The 22,532-nt window shown below is 52.8% G+C and overlaps 2 protein-coding genes and 1 non-coding gene across 4 annotated transcripts in view; 1 reads left to right on the forward strand and 2 right to left on the reverse strand.

The window, feature by feature from the left end:
• SF3A3 (splicing factor 3a subunit 3) overlaps window positions 1-1,146 on the reverse strand; it is a 35,036-nt gene extending 33,890 nt beyond the window's left edge. The window contains exon 1 of the mRNA XM_030823477.1: window positions 100-1,146. Within this exon, the coding sequence (XP_030679337.1) occupies window positions 100-195 (96 nt within the window). The 5' untranslated portion in view covers window positions 196-1,146. The remainder of the gene's footprint in view (window positions 1-99) is intronic.
• An 840-nt stretch (window positions 1,147-1,986) lies between these two features.
• On the forward strand, window positions 1,987-2,095 carry LOC115837738. Its single transcript, XR_004032796.1, has one exon. It is a non-coding gene; the product is annotated as a U6 spliceosomal RNA (small nuclear RNA).
• Window positions 2,096-7,273: 5,178 nt separating this feature from the next.
• Window positions 7,274-16,141, reverse strand: FHL3 (four and a half LIM domains 3). 2 transcript variants are annotated; one of them, XM_003273299.4, is made up of 6 exons: window positions 15,838-16,141; window positions 9,759-9,934; window positions 9,476-9,650; window positions 8,471-8,640; window positions 8,191-8,377; window positions 7,274-8,066 (listed from the first exon to the last, which is right to left on the reverse strand). In XM_003273299.4, the coding sequence occupies exons 2-6, from the start codon at window positions 9,912-9,914 to the stop codon at window positions 7,912-7,914; spliced, it is 843 nt and encodes a 280-aa protein (XP_003273347.1). In that variant the 5' UTR covers window positions 9,915-9,934; window positions 15,838-16,141; the 3' UTR covers window positions 7,274-7,911. The 2 variants fall into 2 exon arrangements, with proteins under 2 accessions (XP_003273347.1, XP_003273348.1); XM_003273300.4 differs by having other exon boundaries at window positions 15,920-16,090.
• Between the last annotated feature and the right edge of the window lie 6,391 nt (window positions 16,142-22,532).

The following is a 22,532-nucleotide window of genomic DNA, read 5'->3' on the forward strand; positions in this document are numbered from 1 at the left end:
AGCGCGGGGAGGCTCTGAGGACCAAAGCAAGCTCTCAGAGGTCAAACACGGGATAGAGGTTCGTGCCCCTGCCGCAGCCTCTGCTCAGGCCCCACTCACCGTGGACTTCTTAGTGAGCATCTCTTTAGCCATGACGTCCATGAGCCGTTCCTTCTCCTCATGATAGCGCCGCTGCTGCTCCAGTATTGTCTCCATCTTCCCTTAGCCGCGGCCTCTCAATTCAGACCACCAACACGGCCGGAAGCAACTCCTGCCGCCCGGCGCGCCTGAGTCCCCACGTTGCGCATCAGGCTGCACCAAAGTTCCGCGAGTGCCGGAAGTGCCCGGGGACTTAGGAAAACATGAGCACCACAAGGAAGGCCAGTCTATGTTATGGAGATGGCAACAGTGCCACCTGCTGGTGGGAGGTGTGGTGGAGCGATGCCGAGAGGTTCGCAGATGCCTCCAGGGGGCATAGGAAAACCCAAGAGCCTGAGGTTCAGCGGACGGCTTCCCGTGGCTTGGTGGGGCCGGCTTGGCGGGCAGGTACCCTGTGTGGACTGCGCGAGCAGCTGGAGTCTGGACGGGAGTTGAGAAACCGGAACTTGAGGACGCAGCTTTCAGCGTAAATTATGAGAACGTTTTCTCCTTCTCTGGACCTCAGCGTCTTTCTCAGTAAAATGGGAATAGTGGGGTTTTGCTGGTGGTGTTTTAAAAGAAATTCACATGTGAGGCCGGGCGCGGTAGCTCACGCCTGTAATCCCAACATTTTGGGAGGCCGAGGCGGGCGGATCACTTGAGGTCAGGGGTTCGAGACCAGCCTGGCCAACATGGTGAAACCCCGTCTCTACTAAAAACAAACAAACAAACAAAAATTAGCCAGGCGTGATGTCAGGCGCCTGTAGTCCCAGCTACTCTGGAGGCTGAGGCAGGAGAATCGCTTGAACCCGGGAAGCAGAGTTGCAATGAGCTGAGATCGTGCCACTGCACTCCAGCCTGGGCGACAGAATGAGACTCAGTCTCAAAAAAAAAAAAAAAAAGAAATTCACGTGTAGAAACGACTTGTCTATCAGCAGGGAATATGTTAAATAAAATACTGTGCATCCAACGAGATCAGGAGATCAAGACCATCCTGTCTAACACGGTGAAACCCTGTCTCTACGAAAAATACAAAAAATTAGCCGGGCATGGTGGCACGCGCCTGTAGTCACAGCTACTTGGGAGGCTGAGGCAGGAGAATCGCTTGAACCCAGGAGGCAGAGGTTGCAGTGAGCTGAGATTATGCCACTGCAATCCAGCTTGGGCGACAGAGAGAGACTGCATCTCAAAAAAAGTAAAATAAAATAAAATACTGTGCATCCAAGCAGTGGAAGACCAGCTGTGAAATGCCATACAGCCTTAAAAAAAATTGTGTCTATATATCTCCAGTTGTAGGTAGAGAAATGCAAACATGTCCATGTGTTCATATGTTCACAGCGGCATTGTTCATAATAGACAAAAACTGGATGCAGCCCAAGAGTCCATTAACTGGCAGATGGATGAAGTGTGGGATATCTATTACAGTACAATGGAACATTATTCTGCAATAAATGAATACTACAATGATGAACCATGAAAGCATCATGCTAAATGAAAGAAGCTAGACAGAAAAACAAGTGTATGTCCAGACAAAATGTCCAGAATGGTGTTTTTTTTTTTTTTTCTTTTTTGAGACGGAGTCTCGCTCTGTCACCCAGGCTGGAGTGCAGTGGCGCGATCTCGGCTCACTGCAAGCTCCGCCTCCCGGGTTCACGCCATTCTCCTGCCTCAGCCTCTCCGAGTAGCTGGGACTACAGGCGCCCGCCACCACGCCCGGCTAATTTTTTTGTAATTTTAGTGGAGACGGGGTTTCACCGTGGTCTCGATCTCCTGACTTCGTGATCTGCCCGCCTCAGCCTCCCAAAGTGCTGGGATTACAAGTGTGAGCCACCGTGCCCAGCCCAGAACGGTGTTAAAAGAAAAACACTGGTGCTCGCTATGGCAGCACATATCCTAAAATTGGAACCATACAGAGAAGATTAGCATGGCCCCTTCAAAAACAAAAAACAAAAAACACCGTTATTACAGTTTGGCTTTTGCCTTATTTGAACACGGTTTGCATAGTTTGCCATGTTTGATTGGCCAAAACTCGGTGACTGGCAAAGAGTAGGCTATGGTCTGTTTACAACCCCATTTAGGTTATAGTTCACGATGTACAGAGAAACCTTTAGGCTAAATTTAAAATATGTAAGGAGGCAGCTTTAGGCTACAATTGAGTTAACAAAGGCAAATCTATGGAGGCAGAAATATGAGTGGTTGCTTGTGACTGGAGGTGAGATTGGAAGTGATTACAAATGCGCACAAGGAATCCGTTTTGGACGGATAGAAATGTTCTAAAATTGGATTGTGGTGATAGTTGCATAACTCTATTCATTTTATTAAAATTAATTGCTTTGTACTGTTAAAAATGGGTGAATTTTATGGTATATAAATTACACTTCAATAAAACTGTTAAAAACTCTGTATGAACTCATATGGAGAGATGGTCACACAAACTGAAAAAAGCTAGATGCACAAGTGTGTATAAAAATAGATGTGCAAAGAGATTATTTCTGTAAGGATATCCAAGTAACAGTAAACAGTGGTAGTTCCTGAGCAGACAGCCTTGGAGATCTGATATGGGAGATTTTTCTTTGTATACACCCCAAGCACAGCATAAAAAGTTATTTTTAAACATACTTTTTCAATTTAAAAATTAATTTAAAACTGAAAATACATATGTGCACATTTATGTTTAACAAAAAAGAACAAGGAGAAAATAATGCATCACATTATTTGTAATTTACCTATTGTTCACTTTTTTCTTTTTTTTCTTTTTCTTCTTTTTTTGATAGGGTCTCTCTCTGTTGCCCCAGGCTGGAGTGCAGTGACGTAATCATGGCTCACTGCAGCCTCCACCCCTGTGGCCCCCACAGGTGGGTGCCACCACCCTGGTTAATTTTTTACTTTTTTCCCACGCAACAAAAGCCACATTTAAAGTTTCGTTTTGGGAGTCTCGCTCTGTCGCCAGGCTGGAGTGCAGTGGCGCGATCTCAGCTCACAGCAACCTCCACCTCCTGTGTTCAAGCGATTCTCCTGCCTCAGCCTCCTGAGTAGCTGGGATTACAGGTGCACGCCACCACACCTGGCTAATTTTTGTATTTTTAGTAGAGACGGGTTTCACTATGTTGGCCAGGCTGGTCCTGAACTCCTGACCTCAGGGTGATCTGCCTGCCTTGGCCTCCCAAAATGCTGGGATTACAGGTGTGAGCCACCGCACCCGGCCGAGGTTTTTTTTTGAGACAGGGTCTTTCTGTGTCATCCAAGCTGGAGTGCAGTGGCACGATCTTGGCTCACTGCAACCTCTGCCTCCTGGGTTCAAGCAATTCTGCCTCAGTCTCCCTAGTAGCTGGGATTACAGGTGCGTGGCACCATGCCCAGCCAATTTTTGTATTTTTAGCAGAGATGGGGTTTTGCTATGTTGGCCAGGCTGGTCTTGAACTCCTGCCCTCAGGGTGATCCGCCCACCTTGGCCTCCCAAAATGCTGGAATTACAGGCATAAGCCACCACACCAGGCCAAGATTTTTCTTTTTTTTTGAGACAGGGTCTTGCCAAGCTGGAGTGCAGTGGCACGATCTTGGCTCACTGCAGCCTCGACCTCCTGGGCTAAAGCTATCCTCCCACTTCAGCCTCCTGAATAGCTGGGACTATAGATGCACGCCACTACACCCTGCTAACTTTTGTATTTTTTGTAGAGACAGGGTTTTTTGCCATGTTGCCCAGGCTGGTCTCAAACTCCTGGACTCAAGCAACTTTCCTGCCTCGGCCTCCCAAAATGCTGGGATTATAGGCATGAGCCACCAGACCCGCTGTAATTTTTTTTAAATTTTTACTAGAGATGAAGTCTCACTGTGGTGCCCAGGCTTGTCTGCAACTCCTGAGCTCAAGCAATCCTCCTGCCTTGGCCTCCCAAAGTGCTGAGATTATAGGCATGAGCCACTGCACCCAGCCCAATTTTTCTACAGTGAACATGCATTACTTTTTGTTTTTAAAAGTTTGAAAACAGGCTGGATGCAGTGGCTCATGTCTGTAATCCCAGCACTTTGGGAGGCCAAGCTGGGAATTTCACTTAAAGCCAGCAGTTCTCGAACAGTCTAGGCAACGTAGCGAGACCTCATCTCTACAAAAAGTGAGAAAATTAGCTGGGCTTGCTGGCACTTGCCTGTATGCCCACCTACCTGGGAGGCTGAGGCGGGAGGATCACTTGAGCCCAGGGGTTCGAGGTTACAGTGAGCTATAATCATGCCACTGTACTCCAAGCCTGGGTGACACCCTGTCTCAAAAAAGAAAAAAAAAGTTTGAAAAAATGGAGGCCGGTCATGGTGGCTCACGCCTGTAATCCTAGCACTTTGGGAGGCCGAGGCGGCAGATCACGAGGTCAAGAGATCAAGACCATCCTGGCCAACATGGTGAAACCCCTGTCTCTACTAAAAATACAACAAAATTAGCTGGGCGTGGTGGCGCGCGCCTGTAGTCCCAGCTACTTGAGAGGCTGAGGCAGGAGAATCACTTGAATCCAGCAGGTGGAGGTTGCAGTGAGCCGAGATCGCGCCACTGCACTCCAGCCTGGCGATAGAGTGAGACTCTGTCTCAATAAATAAATAAATATAAAATGGAACTAATGACCTGTGTTTTGCCCACTCACGGGGGTGTTATGAGGATCTTATTTGTATGTCGGAAATTTAAGCAGGACTGCCAAGCTTAGGGAAAGGACCCAGTCACAACTCATTTGGTGCTTTTCCTGGGACATTAGGAAAGAGGTAAAGTAGAAATCTCCATTCAGGGAGTGGGGAGACTCAGCAAATGTTTTTTATTTTGTTTTGTTTTTTGGGGGGTATAAACTTGGAGAGCTACTGTATTTCTTGAATATGAGATGCCATCAAATGTAAAACTCAGTATTATTTTATGCTTTACTAAGGAAGAGAGAAAAAATTGTCAATTAAACAATGACACACCTTTGATTATATGTCTGGGTTTCTTTTTTTTTTTTTAAGACGGAGTTTTGCTCTTGTCCCCCAGGCTGGACTGCAGTGGCGCTATCTCGGCTCACTGTAACTTCCACCTCCGGATTCAAGTAATTCTCCTGCCTCAACCTCCGGAGTAGCTGGGATTACAGGTGCCTGCCACCACGCCCAGCTAATTTTTGTATTTTTAGTAGAGGTGAGGCTTCACCATGTTGTCCAGGCTGGTCTCAAACTCCTCACCTCAGATGATCCACCCGCCTCGGCCTCCCAAAGTGCTGGGATGACAGGCGTGAGCCACTGCGCCTGGCCTTGATTATATGTCTGGGTTTCTAAGATGTTAAGTCTGAAAAATGTTTATATCGAAATAAATCAAACAATTTTGTAGCTGCACATCTCTCACTTCCTGTTAGGTGGGTGGACCGCCTTACCACCACCATCCTCCAGTCACTCTGTCTCAAACCTGATGCCTTCCTGTCCCTAAATGTTTCTCCATCCCCACTCCAGGCAGCAAGTCTTGCCTTTTCCACTGGAGCTGCTACCTGCTGCCAGATGTCTCACCCGGACCACTACACTAGCCTCCGAACCAGCCTGCTCATCTTACCCCTCCACTCCATTATTCATACTGCAGCCAGCACGATCTTTCTACAACTCTGCTCATCCCAGGCCCCTGCTTAAACAGTTCTATAGGCTGCATTTCCTGCAGGGTGAGGTCTGTGCAACTTGGCATTCGGCTTTTTAGGACCTGGGCTCTGCCTGCCATTTTACTCTCCTGGCACTTCCTCCAAATGGAATTACTTGCTACTTCCCCAAAGCACCGTATGTTCTCAGGCCTCCAGGCCTTTGCGCCAGTTGTTTTCTATGCTTGGACTGCTCTTCCTCAACAAGTATTTATTGAACACATAGTAAGTGCCGGGAGCTGAGAACGAGCGGGGAGCAAGGCAGGCAGGATCTCAGTCCTTACTTAGGCTGGTGGGAGAGAGAAACGAACAAAACCGTAAGCATGTATGGTAATTATTAATTATAAACACACGTGGTAGGCATTCGTAAAAGTTTGTTGAAAATGTCGGGGAGGGAACTTAAGAGGGCGGGTCAATGGGTGCAGCAAACCACCGTGCACACGTGTATCTATCTAACAAACCTACACGTTCTGCACACGTATCCTGGAACTTAAAGTAAAATTAAAAAAAAAAAAAATGTCAACTATGGCTTCAGAAAGCGGTTAGAGTCCAGGATCTACCGGTGTCTACCTATGTGACTTGGGGCAGCTGACTGCAGGCGTCTCCACCTCTGTGTAATGGAAGTAATAATGCCCGCCCACAGGACTTCGGGGAGGAATTAATACGAGATACACACAATCTCGCGGTTTCCGCCGGGCCGGAGGGGCTCCCCGACTCCAGGGCGCCGAGGGTCCGCCTGCCTAGGGCCGGGCCCCGCCGCAGGCAGCTGTGGGCGCCACTGTGTGCGCATACCTGCCCCGACAGCCGGACGGCCGAGCCCAGACGGCGGCAACCAGGGTCAGGGACAAGGGGCGTCGGATGCCGGGCGGGCGAGGGGAGCGTCGCCCCGCCCATCTCCCCACTTTGGGGGACAGCCCCCCTCGCTCATTCCCGCCTCCACCCTTGACTTGAATCACTGTTGGCGGGGGGGTGGGACGGGGCGTGACCCATTCATGCCGGGAATCGGATCCAGATGTTCCCGCGGCGTGTGCAGCTGCATCCTTGCCTTTTTTGGCAAAAAACGTGCGGCCGCGAACGGATCCTGGGCCGCCCTTGCTAATCCTTGGGAAGAGGGGGAAGGGGGCTGAGAGGGTCTGGGCCCAGACTGGGGATCGGAACCGGGTCCTCGCTCTGCGGGCTTTGGGCAGGGCTGTTGGCGGAGGAGACTATTCGTACCAGCCAATTAAGGAACCCCACCGCCACCCTGGCTTTCATCTGGAACCTCCCCCAAACCCCTCCCTTCCCTACACGAAGGAAAAAGCCCTCTGCCAGCAGGGAGGCAGGCCGAGCTCCAGAGGGACGGTAGCTGTGGCGGGGATCCCCTTCAGGGGAGAAACTTCCCACCCCGTGGCCCGGCCCCCCTCCACCCCATCCTGCAAGTACGAGGTCTAGCAGAGATTCTGAGCCTCCCAGTCTGCAAAAATCCTTCCTTCCCCATTATACCCTGAACACACACACACACACACACACACACACACACACACACACACGGAGGCCCCTGCTTCCTCACACCGCTTTATTGCAGAATCTGGAAGGGGGGTGAGCCAATCTCACCCCTCTGCCCATCTATGGGCAAAATGGAGCTGAAATAAAATAAGACACTGGGTGGCGACCGGCTGGGCAGCACCCTGTACCCTAGGGCCCCCTAATCAGTGGGCTCCTGATCTGCTGCCCCCACAGCCTCAACTCCGGGGAGGGGGTGGGGCAGGTCAAGCCTGAAAACAGTCCACTTTTGAGGACTTCTCAGGCACCCATAGGAGACCTAAAACCTATAAAGAGAAGTCTAGATTTAAGGGGGCCTAAGTCCCAGAGTCCAGGTTTGGAGGGCTGGGGTCTAGAGCCCTGATTTGGGGAGAGGACTCAGTCTGGGAACCCAGACTGCAGGGGAAAGGGTGAGTTCTGGAGTCTGGGTGTGGGGAGGGGGCTTGACTCATGGAGGCTCTATAAGAGCCCAGGTTTGGGGGCCTGGGTCAGGGAGTACCAGTTTGGGGATGCTGGAGTGGGGAGACAATCCTGGAGCCCAGAGGGAGACCCATTTTTTTTGGTGGGGGGGGCTGAGTCCCAGAGGTGGTTTAGAAAAGGAGCCACGTCCTGGGCCCGTGGTATGGGAAAGCCTGGGTCCAGGAGCCCTGGCTTAGGGCCCTGCCTGGCTACAGCCCTGGCAGAGCACTTGGTCTCCATCCGGTACGAAGCCTTGGCCCACCAGGGAGGTAGAGCAGCGGGCGCAGGAGAAACAGTTGTGGTGCCAGTGTCGGTCTTCAAAGGACACATACTTGCCTCCACCGAGTCCTGGAGGGAGGCTGGAAGTTAGCTCTGCAGATCTGGGGATGGTCCGGCCCTCAACCTCACCCAATACCATATCCCACTCCCTTGCCTGCACCCTACCCACTCCGTTCTTTGACCCTTGTCCCACCTACGATGGGGCGCTTGCAGCTGCTGCACTTAGGTGCAAAGAGTTCTCCAAAACAGGCCACACAGTAGGGATCTTCATCCCGGGAGGTGAACTGCTGCCCTGCCAGGGGCGTCTGGCACCCGGTACAGACCAGACATTCTCGATGCCATGGCTGATCACGGTATGTCACTCCACCCTGTGTCAGCGTCTGTGGGGGGCAGCATCCATTAGTAGGTATGAGTGGGGATTCCCACCCCACAACAGGCCTTACTCACCCCCACCTGGCTGGCCCAGCCCCCACCTTGCTGCAGCGGGCGCAGCGAGGAGCAAACTTGTTCTCATAGCAGGGCACGCAGTAGTGAGCACCCTTGTCGGGCACAAAAGAACGGGAGCCCAGTGGCTGCTCACAGCCACTGCACAGGAAGCAGTGCTCATGCCATGTCTGGCCTCCGTACTCCAGCTTCCGGGACCCTGTGGGGAACAGGGGTCCCATTTAGAGGTTGTGTCCCATGCTCCTGAGGGCCACCCTCTGTAACTTCCCCAGGAGTCTCCACTCCTCTCTCAGCCTGAGCAGGGTGGTATCCGTGCACATGCAGCAAGAACCCCCCCGCCCCAGGTATATTACACATGCTGACCTCTCCCCAGACACCGGACATGATGACCCAGCTAGACATGAGGGTTTTGGCCTACGTTAAGCCCCCATATGACCCAGAGATGACAATTTCAGCACACATCAAGCCTCCATGTAACAGTCATGAAGTCTCACTATGAGCTAAGCCCTCATATAACAGATGTGATGATTTTAGCACTCACACGGGACCCCACATGTACCAGGCAAGTATCTGCCCACACGAAGTTCTAATGCCCTGGGCATGACAGGTTCAGTACATGCTAAGCCCTCGCATCTCCTCGGCACACCATTCTCCATAGGTGCTGAGTCCCAGCATTTCTATTAGGCATGCAGGTCCCCACACATGTTAAGCCCTGTTTATCTGCCTCTGCACACACTAAGACCCAATGCACCAAGCATGACAGTCTCAGTACACCTCTAGTTCCTACATGTACTAAACATGCAGATATTCACACATGCTAAGCCCCCAAGTATGTATCACATGTGTCAATCTGCCCGCACATAGTAGCCCCCAGGAGCATCCCAGGCAAACAGATCCTGCATATACTAAATTTCCAGAAACATGCTGTGTATGCAGGTCTTTACACAGACCAAGTCTCCACGTATCAGACAGACACGTGCAAAGACCCTACGCAGATGCCAGTTCTCACACAAGATGAGCCCCTGAAGACATACCGGGCATGACAGTTTCCCCACAGGCGGAGCACTGCGAGGAAAACGCACTGCAGTAGCAGTCATTGCAGAGCAGCTCACTGTCCTGGCAGGTGAAGGGTTCATCGGCTAGTGAGCGCTGGCAGCGGCAGCAGCGGAAGCAGCCCTCGTGGAAGTGGCGGTCTTCATAGAACAGCTCCTGTGGGGAACACCGTGGGGGCACTGGCACCCAGGCCTCGTGGATCCACCCTTTGCCCCCTTCCACCGGTCACCACCCACCTCCTGCCTGGCCTGGCCCTCTCCTTACCCTCGAGTCATGCCCGATAAGCTGCTGGCACTCAGCGCAGGTGTTGGCAAAGGTATTGTCATAGCAGGGCACACAGTAGGGGCCGCTGTCTGTCTGGATGTACTTGCGTCCATACAGGGACTCGCTGCATTTTGCACAGTCAAATGACTCGCTCATGGTGGCAAGGAGAGAGAACCCTGTTAGGAGCACAGGGTGGAACTGGGGTCACACAGAGAGGCTGTGGCTTGGCTCCTGGCAAAGAGGCCTCTGCATTCAAAACACAGCAAGAGACCCGGCATAGGAAATGCCAGTTCAGAGTAGGTGGGGATGGGGAAGGGGTGCTTCCGGGAAACCAGGAATCCCACGTTTCTTTCTGTATTTAACTGGGGGTAGGAAGAGGTCAGAAAAAAAACCAGGAAGCAGAAGTTGTTTTCTTATCTAGGCCCTAGCAGATCTAGGGGGAGGGGGCTTTTCCTGGGTCAGTGACTCATTTCCTGCCCCAGCCAGCGTTTAGCTTCCACTGTCCCGACTGTCCCCAGTGTGGGAGAAGCAGGGGCAGGGAGCCACCCCACTCTACTCCTTATGAGCAGTACTCCCACCCTCTCCTGACTCCCAGGAAGGGACTTTAAGAATATGGATAAAAGAACCCTTACCCAGAGCTCTGGAGTATAGAACTTAGAGACGGGAATGGGCTGTGCCTGGCCGTCCTGATCCAGAAAACGGTGGAATGCTAGAGAGGTGCTGGACTGATGAATGGTAGAAGAGGCCAGCGTGAGGTTGGGCCTTCCCTCCCGGGGAATCAGCCAAGCAATGGGAACTTCAGAGGCTCAGCTTAGGTTCAAGCAGGAAGGAAATCCTGCAAGCTGGACACAGCCAGGCTTCCCCAGCTAGACCCTCTGCCCTCATCCCCCCACCCCCGCTGTGTCTCTGGTCACACCAGCTTGGACGGCCTTGGCCTGTAACATCTGCAGCAGCTGTGGCGGCACAGATGGCCAGATGTCAGGTTTTGCCAGCAACGGGGAGAAAAAAGGAAAATGAAGTGTCGGGGGAGGCAGAGGGGAACTGGAGACAGACTGGGAGTGCAGTGTGCCCCCTGCCACCTCCTGCTAGCATCTGGCAAAACCCCAGTCCATCCCCTGGGGTCATGATTTCCCTCCCATTGCCTCTGGGAGAGAAGGTCTCTCTCACCTTTTCTGATTTCTCAGGGTTTGGGACTAGGGAGCTGAAAGGAGAGAGAGCAAGAGCCAGTGAAGACATTTTCTCCCCAATCAGGCCCCATCTTGGGTGGGGAGTAGGACAAGGGGGGAGCCCTGAGAGCTGCTGCTGGAGACACCCAGCCCCTGACCAAACCTCAGACACTTTCCATTTTCTCAGGAACAAAGCATGTTTGTGGGATGAGGTCATCCGCACAGCTGCCTCTGGAACAGGAGCCTAGGGAGTGGAGCGGTAGGGAAGTGGGGTTCCCAGACCTTTCTGCTGCCCCTGATTCCAGTCTCTAGCCCCAAAGTCAGAGCTCTCACCCCTGCTCTCCTCCATCATGAAGCCTGCTCTCTAAGGGCTGGGATCCGGGGGTAGTGGAGAGGAACCACCAGGACCCATAGGAAGGAGATGTTCGCACAGCTGTGGACGAGCCTGGGGAAGTTACAGGGACACACAAAGGAATCCACCAACCCACTCTCCCACAAGGCCCCAGTGCTGGCAGTCGCCAGGGCCTGCCCTGGCTCAAGCTGAAGGAAAAGTCCTCCTTTTCTCATCCACCCCCAGTGCGAAATTCTTGACAACAAGCGCTGCTCTGGCTTGAAGTTCAGACTCCAGGCACCAGCAGATGCCCCCAGCTTGGAGGCCTGACTCTCCATACATCAAGCCTCTGTGCCATGGGAGAACAGCCAGCTTGCGCTCCAGGCCAGGGCATGAGGCCACCAGGGGCCAGGGTCTTTAGAGCTGGAACTCCTGGGCTGGGGTCTGTGGTGTAGGGTAGAGAAGATACTCCTCTTTCTCAGCCCCCTTCCTGCCACTCAGGCCCAGGTTTCCTCTGGCCCAACATCTGAGGATTGCCTGGGCTGTCAGCCACGGGGCAGCAGGGGGCCACACAGGTGGAATGCGTCCACAGGGGGTGCCTGGGCCTCTTCCTTCCTTCTTGGCTTGGCCCACTGCAGCTGCCACCTTCTGAGGCCCAGGCTAGACTTGGGTCCACCCCCTGAGAGACAGTCAGCACTCCGAAACGAGGGCAACCCAAATAGGGTATGGGCATGGCTTCTATTTCCTTCCCAGAATCCCCCAATGCCCTAGTCTATCCAGCTGGGCTCTGGTGAGGACAGAGTAAAGGGCACCAACAAGGCCCACCTGTCTCTGCCCATACCCCTCTCCCTGCCCTTTTCCCTGGCAAGGATGGGGACTGAGGGGACTGAAGGGAGCCAGCCTTGTATTCCTTCCTGACTGGCAGTGGGGCGGGGTTTGGGGGAGACTGCTCCTCTACAGATGGCTCACAACTCTGCACCTCCAACAATCTCCCCTCACAAGGCACCTCCCAGTGTACCTCCTGGAGCTCAGAATGACTGCGTAACTGGCTATGGTGTATGGAGCAGCTCAAGCTGCAAGGTTTGAATCCTGGCTCCTGCACTTACTGGCTGGGTGATCTTGGGCAAATCCCTAAGCCTGTTTTCCCATCTAATTAAATGAGATACTACCACTTCCTACCTCCTAAGGTTGTTGTTAGGCTTAAATGTGATGATACTTGTAAAGCACCTGGCAGATAATAAATACGCAGAAAATGGTAGCTATTAGTATTTTACTATCAGTGCCCTCACTCATACTGGGGCCAGATAGCAGTTTCACAGGCAGGTCTGGGTCAAGGGGTTGGACTGGAATTTTTTTTTTCTTTTGAGACGGAGTCTCGCTCTGTTGCCCAGGCTGGAGTGCAGTGGTGCAATCTCAGCTCACTGCAACCTCCACCTGCCGGGTTCAAGTGATTCTCCTTCCTCAGCCTCCCGAGTAGCTGGGACTACAGGCACCTGCTACCACGCCCGGCTAATTTTTTGTATTTTTAGTAGAGATGGGGTTTCACCGTGTTACTCAGGATGGTCCAAACTCCTGACCTCATGATCTGCCCGCCTCAGCCTCCCAAAGTGCTGGGATTACAGGCATGAGCCATCGCACCCTGCCTGGACTGGAATTTTTAAATAGAGATGGGGTCTCAATATGTTACCCAGGCTGGTCTCAAACTCCTGGGCTCAAGCTATCCTCTTGCCTTGGGTTCCCAAAGTGCTGGGATTACAGGTGTGAGCCACCGTGCCAGCCCAGATTCTTTTTTTTTTTTTTTTTGAGACAGGGTCTCACTCTGTCACCCAGACTGGAGTGCAGTAACTCCATCTCGGCTCATTGCAATCTCCACCTCCCAGGTTCAGGCGATTCTTCTGCCTCAGCCTCCCAAGTAGCTGGGATTACAGGAGGGCACCACCACCCCCAGCTAATTTTTGTATTTTTAGTAGAGATGGAGAGTTTACCATGTTGGCCAGGCTGGTGTCGGCTCGGCCTTTTTTTTGTTTTGAGTTGGGGTTTCACTCTGTTGCCAGGGCTGGAGTGCAGTGGCACGATCATGGCTCACAGCAGCCTCAAACTTCTGGGCTTGGCCAGGTGAGGTGGCTCACACCTGTAATCCCAGCACTTTGGGAGGCTAAGGCCGGTGGATCACCTGAGGTCAGGAGTTCAAGACCAGCCTGGCCAACATGGTGAAAACCCATCTCGACTAAAAATACAAAAATTAACTAGGCATGGTGGTGGGCGCCTGTAATCCCAGCTACTCAGGAGGCTGAGGCAGGAGAATTGCTTGAACCGAGAAGGTGAAGGTTGCAGTGAGCCAAGATCATGTCATTACACTCCAGCCTGGGCTACAACAGCAAAACTCTGTCTCAAAACAAAACAAAACAACAAAGAAAAACAACTCTGGGCTCAAGCAAGCCACCTGCCTCAGCCTCCTGAGTAGCTGGGACTACAGCCACGTGCCACCATGCCCAGCTAGCTAGGTTTTTCTATTTTTTGTAGAGATGGGGTTCTCACTATGTTGCCCAGGCTGGTCTTGAACTCCTGGCCTCAAGTGATCCTCTGGCTTCAGCCTTCCAAAGTGCTGGGGTTACAGGCGTGAGCCACTGTGCCCAGCCTGGTCTGAAATTTGACCTGGACATTCTCAGCGTAGGCCCGAGAGATTAGGAGGCCCCAGGCCCATGGGGCTTGCTGAGGACACCAGCGCGGACAGTGGTCGCTCCAGCCCGGTCAGCCTGACTCTAGTAAGCATAACTCTTGAGATCTCTCACGCAGGTCCACGGATGTAGACACCTGCATGCTGCTTTGCCACTCACAAAGTCCATGCCCACCACAATCTCATCAGATGTCACAAAAGACAGGCAGGACACAGTATCATCCCCCATTTTACAGCTGAGCACAAGGAGGCCAGGAACAGAGCAGGCTCATGCCCAAGGTCCCGATCAGGACCCAGCCCAGAGCTCTTCCCTCTCCCTAAAAATGCTGCCCTGGTGATGAAGGGGATGGTGACGATGGGGATGGTCAGCTTTTAAGGGCAGGGGAACAGGAGATGCACCAGAGCCTGGCTCTTCTCCTCAGCTGCTAGCCCTGTGATTGGAAGACACCCAGAAGCCTTTCCAATGCCCCATGCCAACCATTCAACCCTTCTGTCCCCCACCCCCAACATGCCCACTGTCCAGGAGGACCCTGGCCAGGTCCCACAGCTGTGAGTTGGGATCAGAACAGACCCCTCCCCCACCTTCTAGAAGCTGACAGGAGACTTAAGGGGAGAAATCCAACTCCCTCAACCCTCACCCTCTGCTACCGGGCACCAGCCCCAAGCTCTGCTCTCCCCCATGTGGCCTGGAAGTCAGAGAAGTTTAGGGAAGGGGGTTGGGGAGCAAGATCCCGCAGCTGCTCTGGGGACTGGAGAGGAACGGTTCATTCACCCTGGGTCCCCCAGGGCTGATGCAGCCCGTCCAAGATTTGAGTTTAAAAATAAGTTGGGGCTGTCTTGGTGGCTGTGTGTGTGCACGGGGCTCTTCTTGATCTCGAACTTACTGTCTCAGGGCCTCTGCCTCATGGGGGATCGGTGGGCTCAGAGTTTCTGTTTCCCCACAGCCTCACCTCCCAATGGTTCAGGCCTGGGTAAGTCAGGGGCTGTACTGGAAGCTGTCAGCCCACCTAGGTCTCTCTGCCCCCACTAAGTCTCTGTCTCTGGTGTCTGTCTCTGCTTCACTCAGCATCTCTGTGTCTGGGCACACTTCAGCCTCTGTCTTTAGGTTTTCGACGGCTCTGTATCTTGACTGGCTGTCCCCCAGGGGGCCCATGCCTCTGTGGATCTCAAGTCTTGGTCTCTTCTTGTCTACATGGCTGAATGTCTCAATCCCCACCACCTCCCTTTCTCTGACTCTGCATCCAAGTCTCTTTCGCCACCTCTGCATGCCTGAATGTCTCCGTCTCTAGTCTCTGAGCGTCTCTGCAGGCCTCAGAATGCAGATTCAGCATGAGGCCAATGACGCCCAAGCCTCAGGGCACCTCCAAGGCCCGGGGAAGGGCCCTAGGGAATGTGTTCGCTGGGGTCCCACGTATGCTTTTTCTGAAAATGCCCCACAAAGCCTAGGACGGCCCCCATGCCTCGGGTCTGTCCACCGGTAACTCTGTACGCCCGGTGTGTCCTTGTTTCAATGGTCTCGGTAGCCTCCTGTGCCTCGAGTCCCTGACTGTCTCGGTCTCTCGCTCCACCGGGCTTTCTGAGAACCTCAGTTTCTCCAGCGCTTCTGGTCGGTCGGTCTGTCTGTCTCTCTCCAGCTTTTCTATTTCAAACTTAGCCCCCTCCCCCGCCCAACTCTCGCTGCCGCCCCCGCCCCCGCCCCCGCCCCGCCCGGCAGCCCGGAGGGGTCCAGTCCCGGCAGGCGCTCTCCCGGGCTCGGCATGACCCGGGCACCCGTGGCCAGAGCCCGACGCGTACAGGGGGCCGGGGCCGCGGCTGGCCTCAGCCCTCCGCAGGTCCTTTAGCTCCCCGGCCTGGGCGCGGGGGCGGACCGCCAGGGCTGGGAGCCGGGGTCGGCGGGGCGCTCACCTCGAACCGGGCGGCGGGAGCGGGGAGCGCGCGGCGCAGGCGGGGCCAGGAACCGGGCACCGCGTCCCTCGGCGGCTCCTACCTGCGGGCCGGGCCAAGCGCGGGCCGAGCGAGCTGCCGGCTAGGCTGCCGACTGCAGACGGACCGTGTGGGCGAGTGGGAGCGCGGCCCCAACCCCTCCCCGAGGAAGTGAGCGCGGGCCCGCCCCGCCCGGACCCCGCCCCCGGCCCCCCAGCCAGCCGCGGGGGCCAGACCCCGCCCCCACCTCCCTTTCGGCCGCCAGCCGGCCCGGCCCCCTCCTCCCGCCCGGCCTAACCTGGCTCTCCCAACCTTCCAGCGGCCGGGACCCCGCCCCTGTCCCCTCCCCGCAGCCTCTGCTCTCCTCCCCTCCCACCCCCCATCCCCAGCTGCCAGAGGGAGACTGCTGTATTCCAACTCAGGCGACACCAGACCCCGCAGACCATGGTCCACTGGGGGAGTCCTCTGGCCTCCTCGGATCCCCCCACCCCTTCATCTTGCCCCTAGGGGTGACACTCAGCCCGGCCTTAATCCAGCCTGGAGGAGGAGGTTTTGACTCTGCTGTCATGAGCCTGTCAGCGGGCACCAAGGTGTTCTCTGAAAACATGGGACGAAGAGAGGACCCCTCCCCACCATAGGGCCTTGACCTCCAAAGGGTTTTATTCCACAACTTCGAGTAGCAAAAACAGGGGTAACCACCTCCCCACTTCCAGCAGCCTCCTGACACTGAGAAGTCCTGCCTTGCCTGGCTTTCCGCAGTGCCCAGGAATAGTTTTGACCTTTGAGGCCCAGGGGAGACCCTAATCCTCGGCCCCATGATCTTTGGGCTTCTAGGGTGGGGTGTGAGGAGTGTGAGAGGATGGGGCACTGCAGGGGTGGTGGAGGAGAGGGGAGGGGACCTCTGCAGTGTCTGAGCCTCTGGCTTCCTCCCTGTGTCCGTGAGGGAGGACTGGCGCCTGCTAGGGACACGAGGCCCCTCCAGGTCCTTAAGGCCACCCCCCCTGGGATCCTCAGGCTTGTCACTAGGAATAAATAGCCTCAGTCTGGAAGGGATGGGGGAGGGAGGGAGGCAGGAGGCTCTACTGTGCTGTTTGCGGAAACAAGAGACAACAAACCAACCCCGGAATAACCTTAGCATCTAGAGTGAAGATTCGGGTGCCCACAAAGGCCTCCCCGCACCCCAGGCTGGGTGTAGCAGAGTTCTCACGGAGGAACTAACACCCTCCAAGGTTGGGGCTCCTGAGAACCTTTCCGTCCCATCTCTGCGTCATGCCTGAGTTCCTGGGTCCCAAGTCACCCTCCAGGCCTGGTTTCCTTTCAAAATTAAATCATTGCTTGCTTATTATTGCTGTTGTTGCCTAAATGGTAAGAGCCATGAAGGCAGGGCTCCGTTTTGTTCCCCACTGCCTTCTCAGTACTTACTCCAATATCCGGCACATAATAAACATCTGATGAATGAATGGATGGCAGACACTGCTTCAGTATGTATGCCCCTCTAACATCCTTGGTTTGGATCACAGGCACCTGCTATATGGAGTCCAGGCAGCGAGCATCCAGCCCATGGATGGGGCCTTTTTCTGGGATTTTTTTTTTTTTTTTTTTTTTTTTTTTTTTTTGAGACAGAGGCTTGCTCTGTCTCCCAGGCCGGAGTGCAGTGGCGCAATCTCGGCTCACTACAACCTCCACCTCCCAGGTTCAAGCAATTCTTCTGCCTTAGCCTCCCAAGTAGCTGGGACTGCAGGTGCACGCCACCACACCCAGCTAAATTTTTTTCTGTATTTTTAGTAGAGACGGGGTTTCACCATATTGGCCAGGCTGGTCTCAAACTCCTGACCTCGAGATCTGATCTGCCTGCCCCAGCCTCCCAGAGTGCTGGGACCACAGGCATGAGCGACCATGCCCAGCCTCTCTGGGATGTATCTTGCAGGTGTAATGGACTCCCAGCCCAGGGGAGTGCAGTGAAGACTACTCAGCCTTGGTGGAGTGGGTACCAAGAGGAGGTCAGCTCTGGGGGATGGGAGGGCAAAGGTGGGGAGCCTTCAGAAAGCAAGGGGTTATGAGTGAGTACAGAAGGGGCCTGATAAAAGGCAGAGTATTGGAATCTCTGTTCTTGATGCATGGCTCTAATCTCTCCTAAATAGTCTTAGTGAGAGCCAGTACTTCCTGAGTTCTTTCTTTGCACCAGTCCTAAACACTTTACATATATTAACATACCTGATTATTCAATAACTTTGTTAAATATATGTGCATCTGTATTTGTTTGTTTTTGAGACAGTGTGTTGCTCTGTCACCCAGGCTGGAGTGCAGTGGTACAATCACGGCTCACTGTAACCTTAACCTCCTGGGCTCAACCGATCCTCTTACCTCAGTCTCCCAAGTAACTGGGACTACAGGCGTGGGCCACCAGACCCAGCTAATTTATTTTAATTTTAATTTTTTGTAGAGGCAGGGGTCTTATTAAGTTGCCCAGGCTGGTCTTGAACTCCTAGGCTCAAGCGATCGTCTTGCTTCAGCCCCACAAAGTGCTAGGATTACAGGCATGAGCCACTATTCCTGGCCTAAATATATATTTTCATCCTCATTTTAAAGATGAGAAAATGGAGGCACAGAGAGATTAAGTAACCTGGCAAGGGCGACACAGGTAATAATGGCAAAGCTAGGATACAAATCCCAATGGTTGGCCGGGCTTGGTGGCTCTTGCCTGTAATCCCAGCACTTTGGGAGGCTGAGGCAGGAGGATTGCTTGAGCCCAACAGTTTAAGACCAGATCTGGGCCAGGCGCGATGGCTCACGCCTGTAATCCCAGGACTTTGGGAGGCCAAGGCGGGTGGATCACAAGGTCAGGAGATCAAGACCATCCTGGCTAACGGTGAAGCCCCGTCTCTACTAAAAATACAAAAAATTAGCCGGGCGTGGTAGCAGGCACCTGTAGTCCCAGCTAGTCGGGAGGCTGAGGCAGGAGAATGGCGTGAACCCGGAAGGCGGAGCTTGCAGTGAGCCGAGATTGTGCCACTGCACTCCAGCCTGGGTGACAGAGTAAGACTCTGTCTCAAAAAAAAAAGACCAGATCTGGCAACATAATGAGACCCCAATCTCTATTAAAAAAAATCAAAGACTGGGGGCGGTGGCTCACGCCTGTAATCTCAGCACTTTGGGAGGCTGAGGCAGGCGGATCACGAAGTCAAGAGTTTGAGACCAGCCTGGCCAACATGGTGAAACCCCGCCTCTACTAAGAATACAAAAATTAGCTGGTTGTGGTGGTGCATGCCTGTAATCCCAGCTACTTGGGAAGCTGAGGCAGGAGAATCGCTTGAACCTAGGAGGAGGAGGTTACAGTGAGCCAAGATCGCACCACTGCGCTCCAAACTGCGTGACACGGCAAGATTCTGTCTCGGGGAAAAAAAAAAAAAATCAAATCTAGACAGTCAGAAGTCATAGCGCCCTATGCCAAAAATGAGCTTCACCATTAGGCTCTAGTATCTGTAGTCATTTAATCTCTGTAAACCTCAGTCTTCTCACTGTGAAAAGTGAATGAGTCTGCCTCGCAACATTGTTGTAAGGATTGGATGAGAGCACACAATAGGTTGTCAATATGTGGGGACAGTCCCCATTTTCATGATCAAATGTTAAGGTTCGGCTACTTGGACTTGGAGTCTGGGGGCCAGAGAAAGTTAGCTCTCTGGCTTGGGCCACCTGGGCTAGGGAAACCGGCCTAGAGGCAAGCCTCCCACAGTGAAGCTGTGTCTCCCTGTCTCAATTTCCACTCCCCAGTAAGCTCACGTTTCCCTGCTCGCCCTATTTTTGTTGGCCCAGGAGGACGTGCCCCAGGGAAGTCCAGGGATCAGCCACATGGACTCCCTGTTCCTGTTCCCTGTCTGTCCTCCCCCCTCCCTGGGAAACAGGTGTGTCTGAACTGGGGCTGGAAGCAGAGCCTGAGAGCTGGATGACTGGCCTTGGGTGAGTAGGATCCTGCTGTCTCTCACTCACCCTAGAGTTCCCCACACACTCTTCTTTATCTCATGCTTAGGGCACCCCTGCTGTTTTTTCACTCTGCAAGGGTTTTCAAAAGGAGGCCCTGGGTGGCTACTGACAGGCCTCTCATGGTTTCCTCTGAGTGCTGAATCACTCTCTGATGCCTGTAACCACAGGCCCTCCTTCCCCCTAGTGAGAACACAGCCTTTTTCCTCTGGGTGTATTGCTCACTCTTACCTACTGGCCGCCTAGAGCCCTTGCAGGCCTCAAGGCTTGGTAGATAACCTCTTCCAAATTGCCCAGATGCTTTCTTTTATTTTTTTTCTTTTCTTTTTTTTTTTTTTTGAGATGGAGTCTCGCTCTGTCGCCCAGGCTGGAGTGCAATGGAGCAATCTCGGCTCACTGCAACCTCCGCCTCCCAGGTTCAAGCTATTCTCCTGCCTCAGCCTCCTGAGTAGTTGGGACTACAGGCATGCGCCACTATGCCCGATTAATTTTTGTATTTTTAGTGGAGATGGGGTTTCATCATGTTGGCCAGGCTGGTCGCGAACTCCTGACCTCAAGTGATCTGCCCGCCTTGGCCTCCCAATATGCTGTGATTACAACCATGAGCCACTGCGCCTGGCCGTCCAGAAACTTTCCTTGTGACCCCAAGCTGGACACTGAATTTGTGGGTGGAGATGGTGAAATAAGTAAGTGACTTTCACAGAGCATGGGAGGTGGGAAGGGCAGATCGAGAACTAATGTAGTTAAATGTTGACTGTGTGAAGGGCACCATGCCACGTGGTAGTCATTACCTCTTTTTGTCCTCACAAAAACCAGAAGAGGTAGTTATTATTATCATCATCACCATTTGACAGAGTAAGACAAGCTCAGAGAGTTTGACATCATAGCCTCAAATCACAAGCCAATAGGTGATAGATATAAAGCCAGGGCTGACACCAGGGTCCCCCTGTCTAATGTACAGAGCTAGCTTCTCTTGGGTATGCTGGTCACCCAGTGCCTTCTTCAGGGGGAAGAGGCAGGAGTGGCTGGGGCTGCCACCCAGTCACTCTGCCTGATAGCTGGTCTTCTTAATGGAAATGAGGCTGGAAAGGTGGGCATGAGGCAGGTTATAAAGGGCCTTGTCTTCCAATGGTAAGTGATAAATGAAATGGAATTTTGTTAATGCAGGAGGCCCTAAATGGGCAAGGCTCAAACTCGTACTTTCAGCTCTTTCATGTCCACTGGTCGACTGGACTGGCATTTCTGGGGACTAAGGGGAGGATTTCCCTGGAGCTCCTGAGCTGGAGGAGTGACGCCTGTCATGAGAAATGGGTGCAATTATACATCCTGTTTCATGTGGTAGAAAAGAAACCAAATGCCTCTGGAATGCTCTACTGTGCCCAATCCTCTCTCTAAACTTAGAAGCAGGTTTAGTAATAATAAAAATAACAATAGTAACTCCATTTTATTGTGAACTTGCTAAGGAATAAAAACAGCATTAAGCACTTTAAACGTATTTTGTTTTGGCCGGGCGCGGTGACTCACGCCTGTAATCCCAGCACTTTGGGAGGCCGAGGCGGGCGGATCACAAGGTCAGGAGATCGAGACCATCCTGGCCAACATGGTGAAACCCTGTCTCTACTAAAAATACAAAAAATTAGCCTGGCGTGGTGATGGGCACCTGTAGTCCCAGCTAGTCGGGGGGCTGAGGCAGAATGGCGTGAATCCAGGAGGCGGAGCTTGCAGTGAACCGAGATCGCGCCACTGCACTCCAGCCTGGGCAACAGAGTGAGACTCTGTCTCAAAAAAAAAAAAAAAAAAAAAAGCCAAGAAACCAACATATTTCATTTAATCATCAAAACAGTCCTGTGGGTGTATTATTATTATTACCTCAGTTTTACAGATGGGGAGATGGAGGCTCAGCGAATCTAACTTTACCTTGACTGGGGTGGCATCAGAACACACCTCATGGGTCATTACCTTGTACTGCCTCTGATTCGCATATCGTCAACCAGCCATTGCCTTAGGGATGTGAGGGACTCAGAACTTTATAGCTATTGTCATTGGGTGATTTCCTTCTATGCTCTTTACAGATATGACTCCTCAGTTCAACTGTGAGCTCTTGACAGCAATATGAGGCAGGAAGTGCACGTTATTATTATCCTCATTTTATGCTTGAGAAAAATGATGCTCATTAAAGTCAAGAAACCTGCCAAAAGTCACACAGCCTGTAAGTGAGTGGCAGAGCCAGGTATGGTTTTAAGGTCTCTTGTCTCTATAGAATATTTTTTCCTGTACGCTGTTGTAGAGGAGCAAAAAATGGACAGGTCAGATGAATGAAGTTTATATAGTGTCCCATGTTACAGAAAAGAATAGTGGCATGGGGCCTCTGGGGGATGGTGGCAACGCATATTATGGGAAGGTGAGGGGAGGAAATGTCCTGTTACGGAGATAAAATCTCTCAGGAAGTAATAGTTGTCAGCCCTCTTCTTGACACAGATACCGCACTAAAAATGTAGATTTCCTTTGTAGGTGTAAATTTATTTCTACAAAAGGAAGGACAGCTTTTCAGAGCAACTCCTGTGCCTGCAGTTTCTCAGCATAACCAGCTGAAAGAAATAAGCCAGAGAAATATATATTTTGGGGTGGCATACTCTGGCCTTCCACAGTCCTATTTTGGAGTGGCGCGTCCTGAGCCCCAACACTTTTTTTTTTTTTTT

This window comes from Nomascus leucogenys, chromosome 12, assembly GCF_006542625.1.
Source record: "Nomascus leucogenys isolate Asia chromosome 12, Asia_NLE_v1, whole genome shotgun sequence".
In the NCBI taxonomy this organism is placed as follows: Eukaryota; Metazoa; Chordata; class Mammalia; order Primates; family Hylobatidae; genus Nomascus; species Nomascus leucogenys.

Excerpts from the sequence above, each read along its gene's own strand:
- FHL3 (XM_003273299.4), bottom strand. The coding sequence starts at position 9,914 with ATGAGCGAGTCATTTGACTGTGCAAAATGCAGCGAGTCCCTGTATGGA. Across the intron at positions 8,641-9,475 it reads TGGGGAAACTGTCATGCCCG|GGTCCCGGAAGCTGGAGTAC; the intron begins GTATGTCTTCAG and ends TGTTCCCCACAG. Across the intron at positions 8,067-8,190 it reads CTGCAAGCGCCCCATCGTAG|GACTCGGTGGAGGCAAGTAT; the intron begins GTGGGACAAGGG and ends GCCTCCCTCCAG.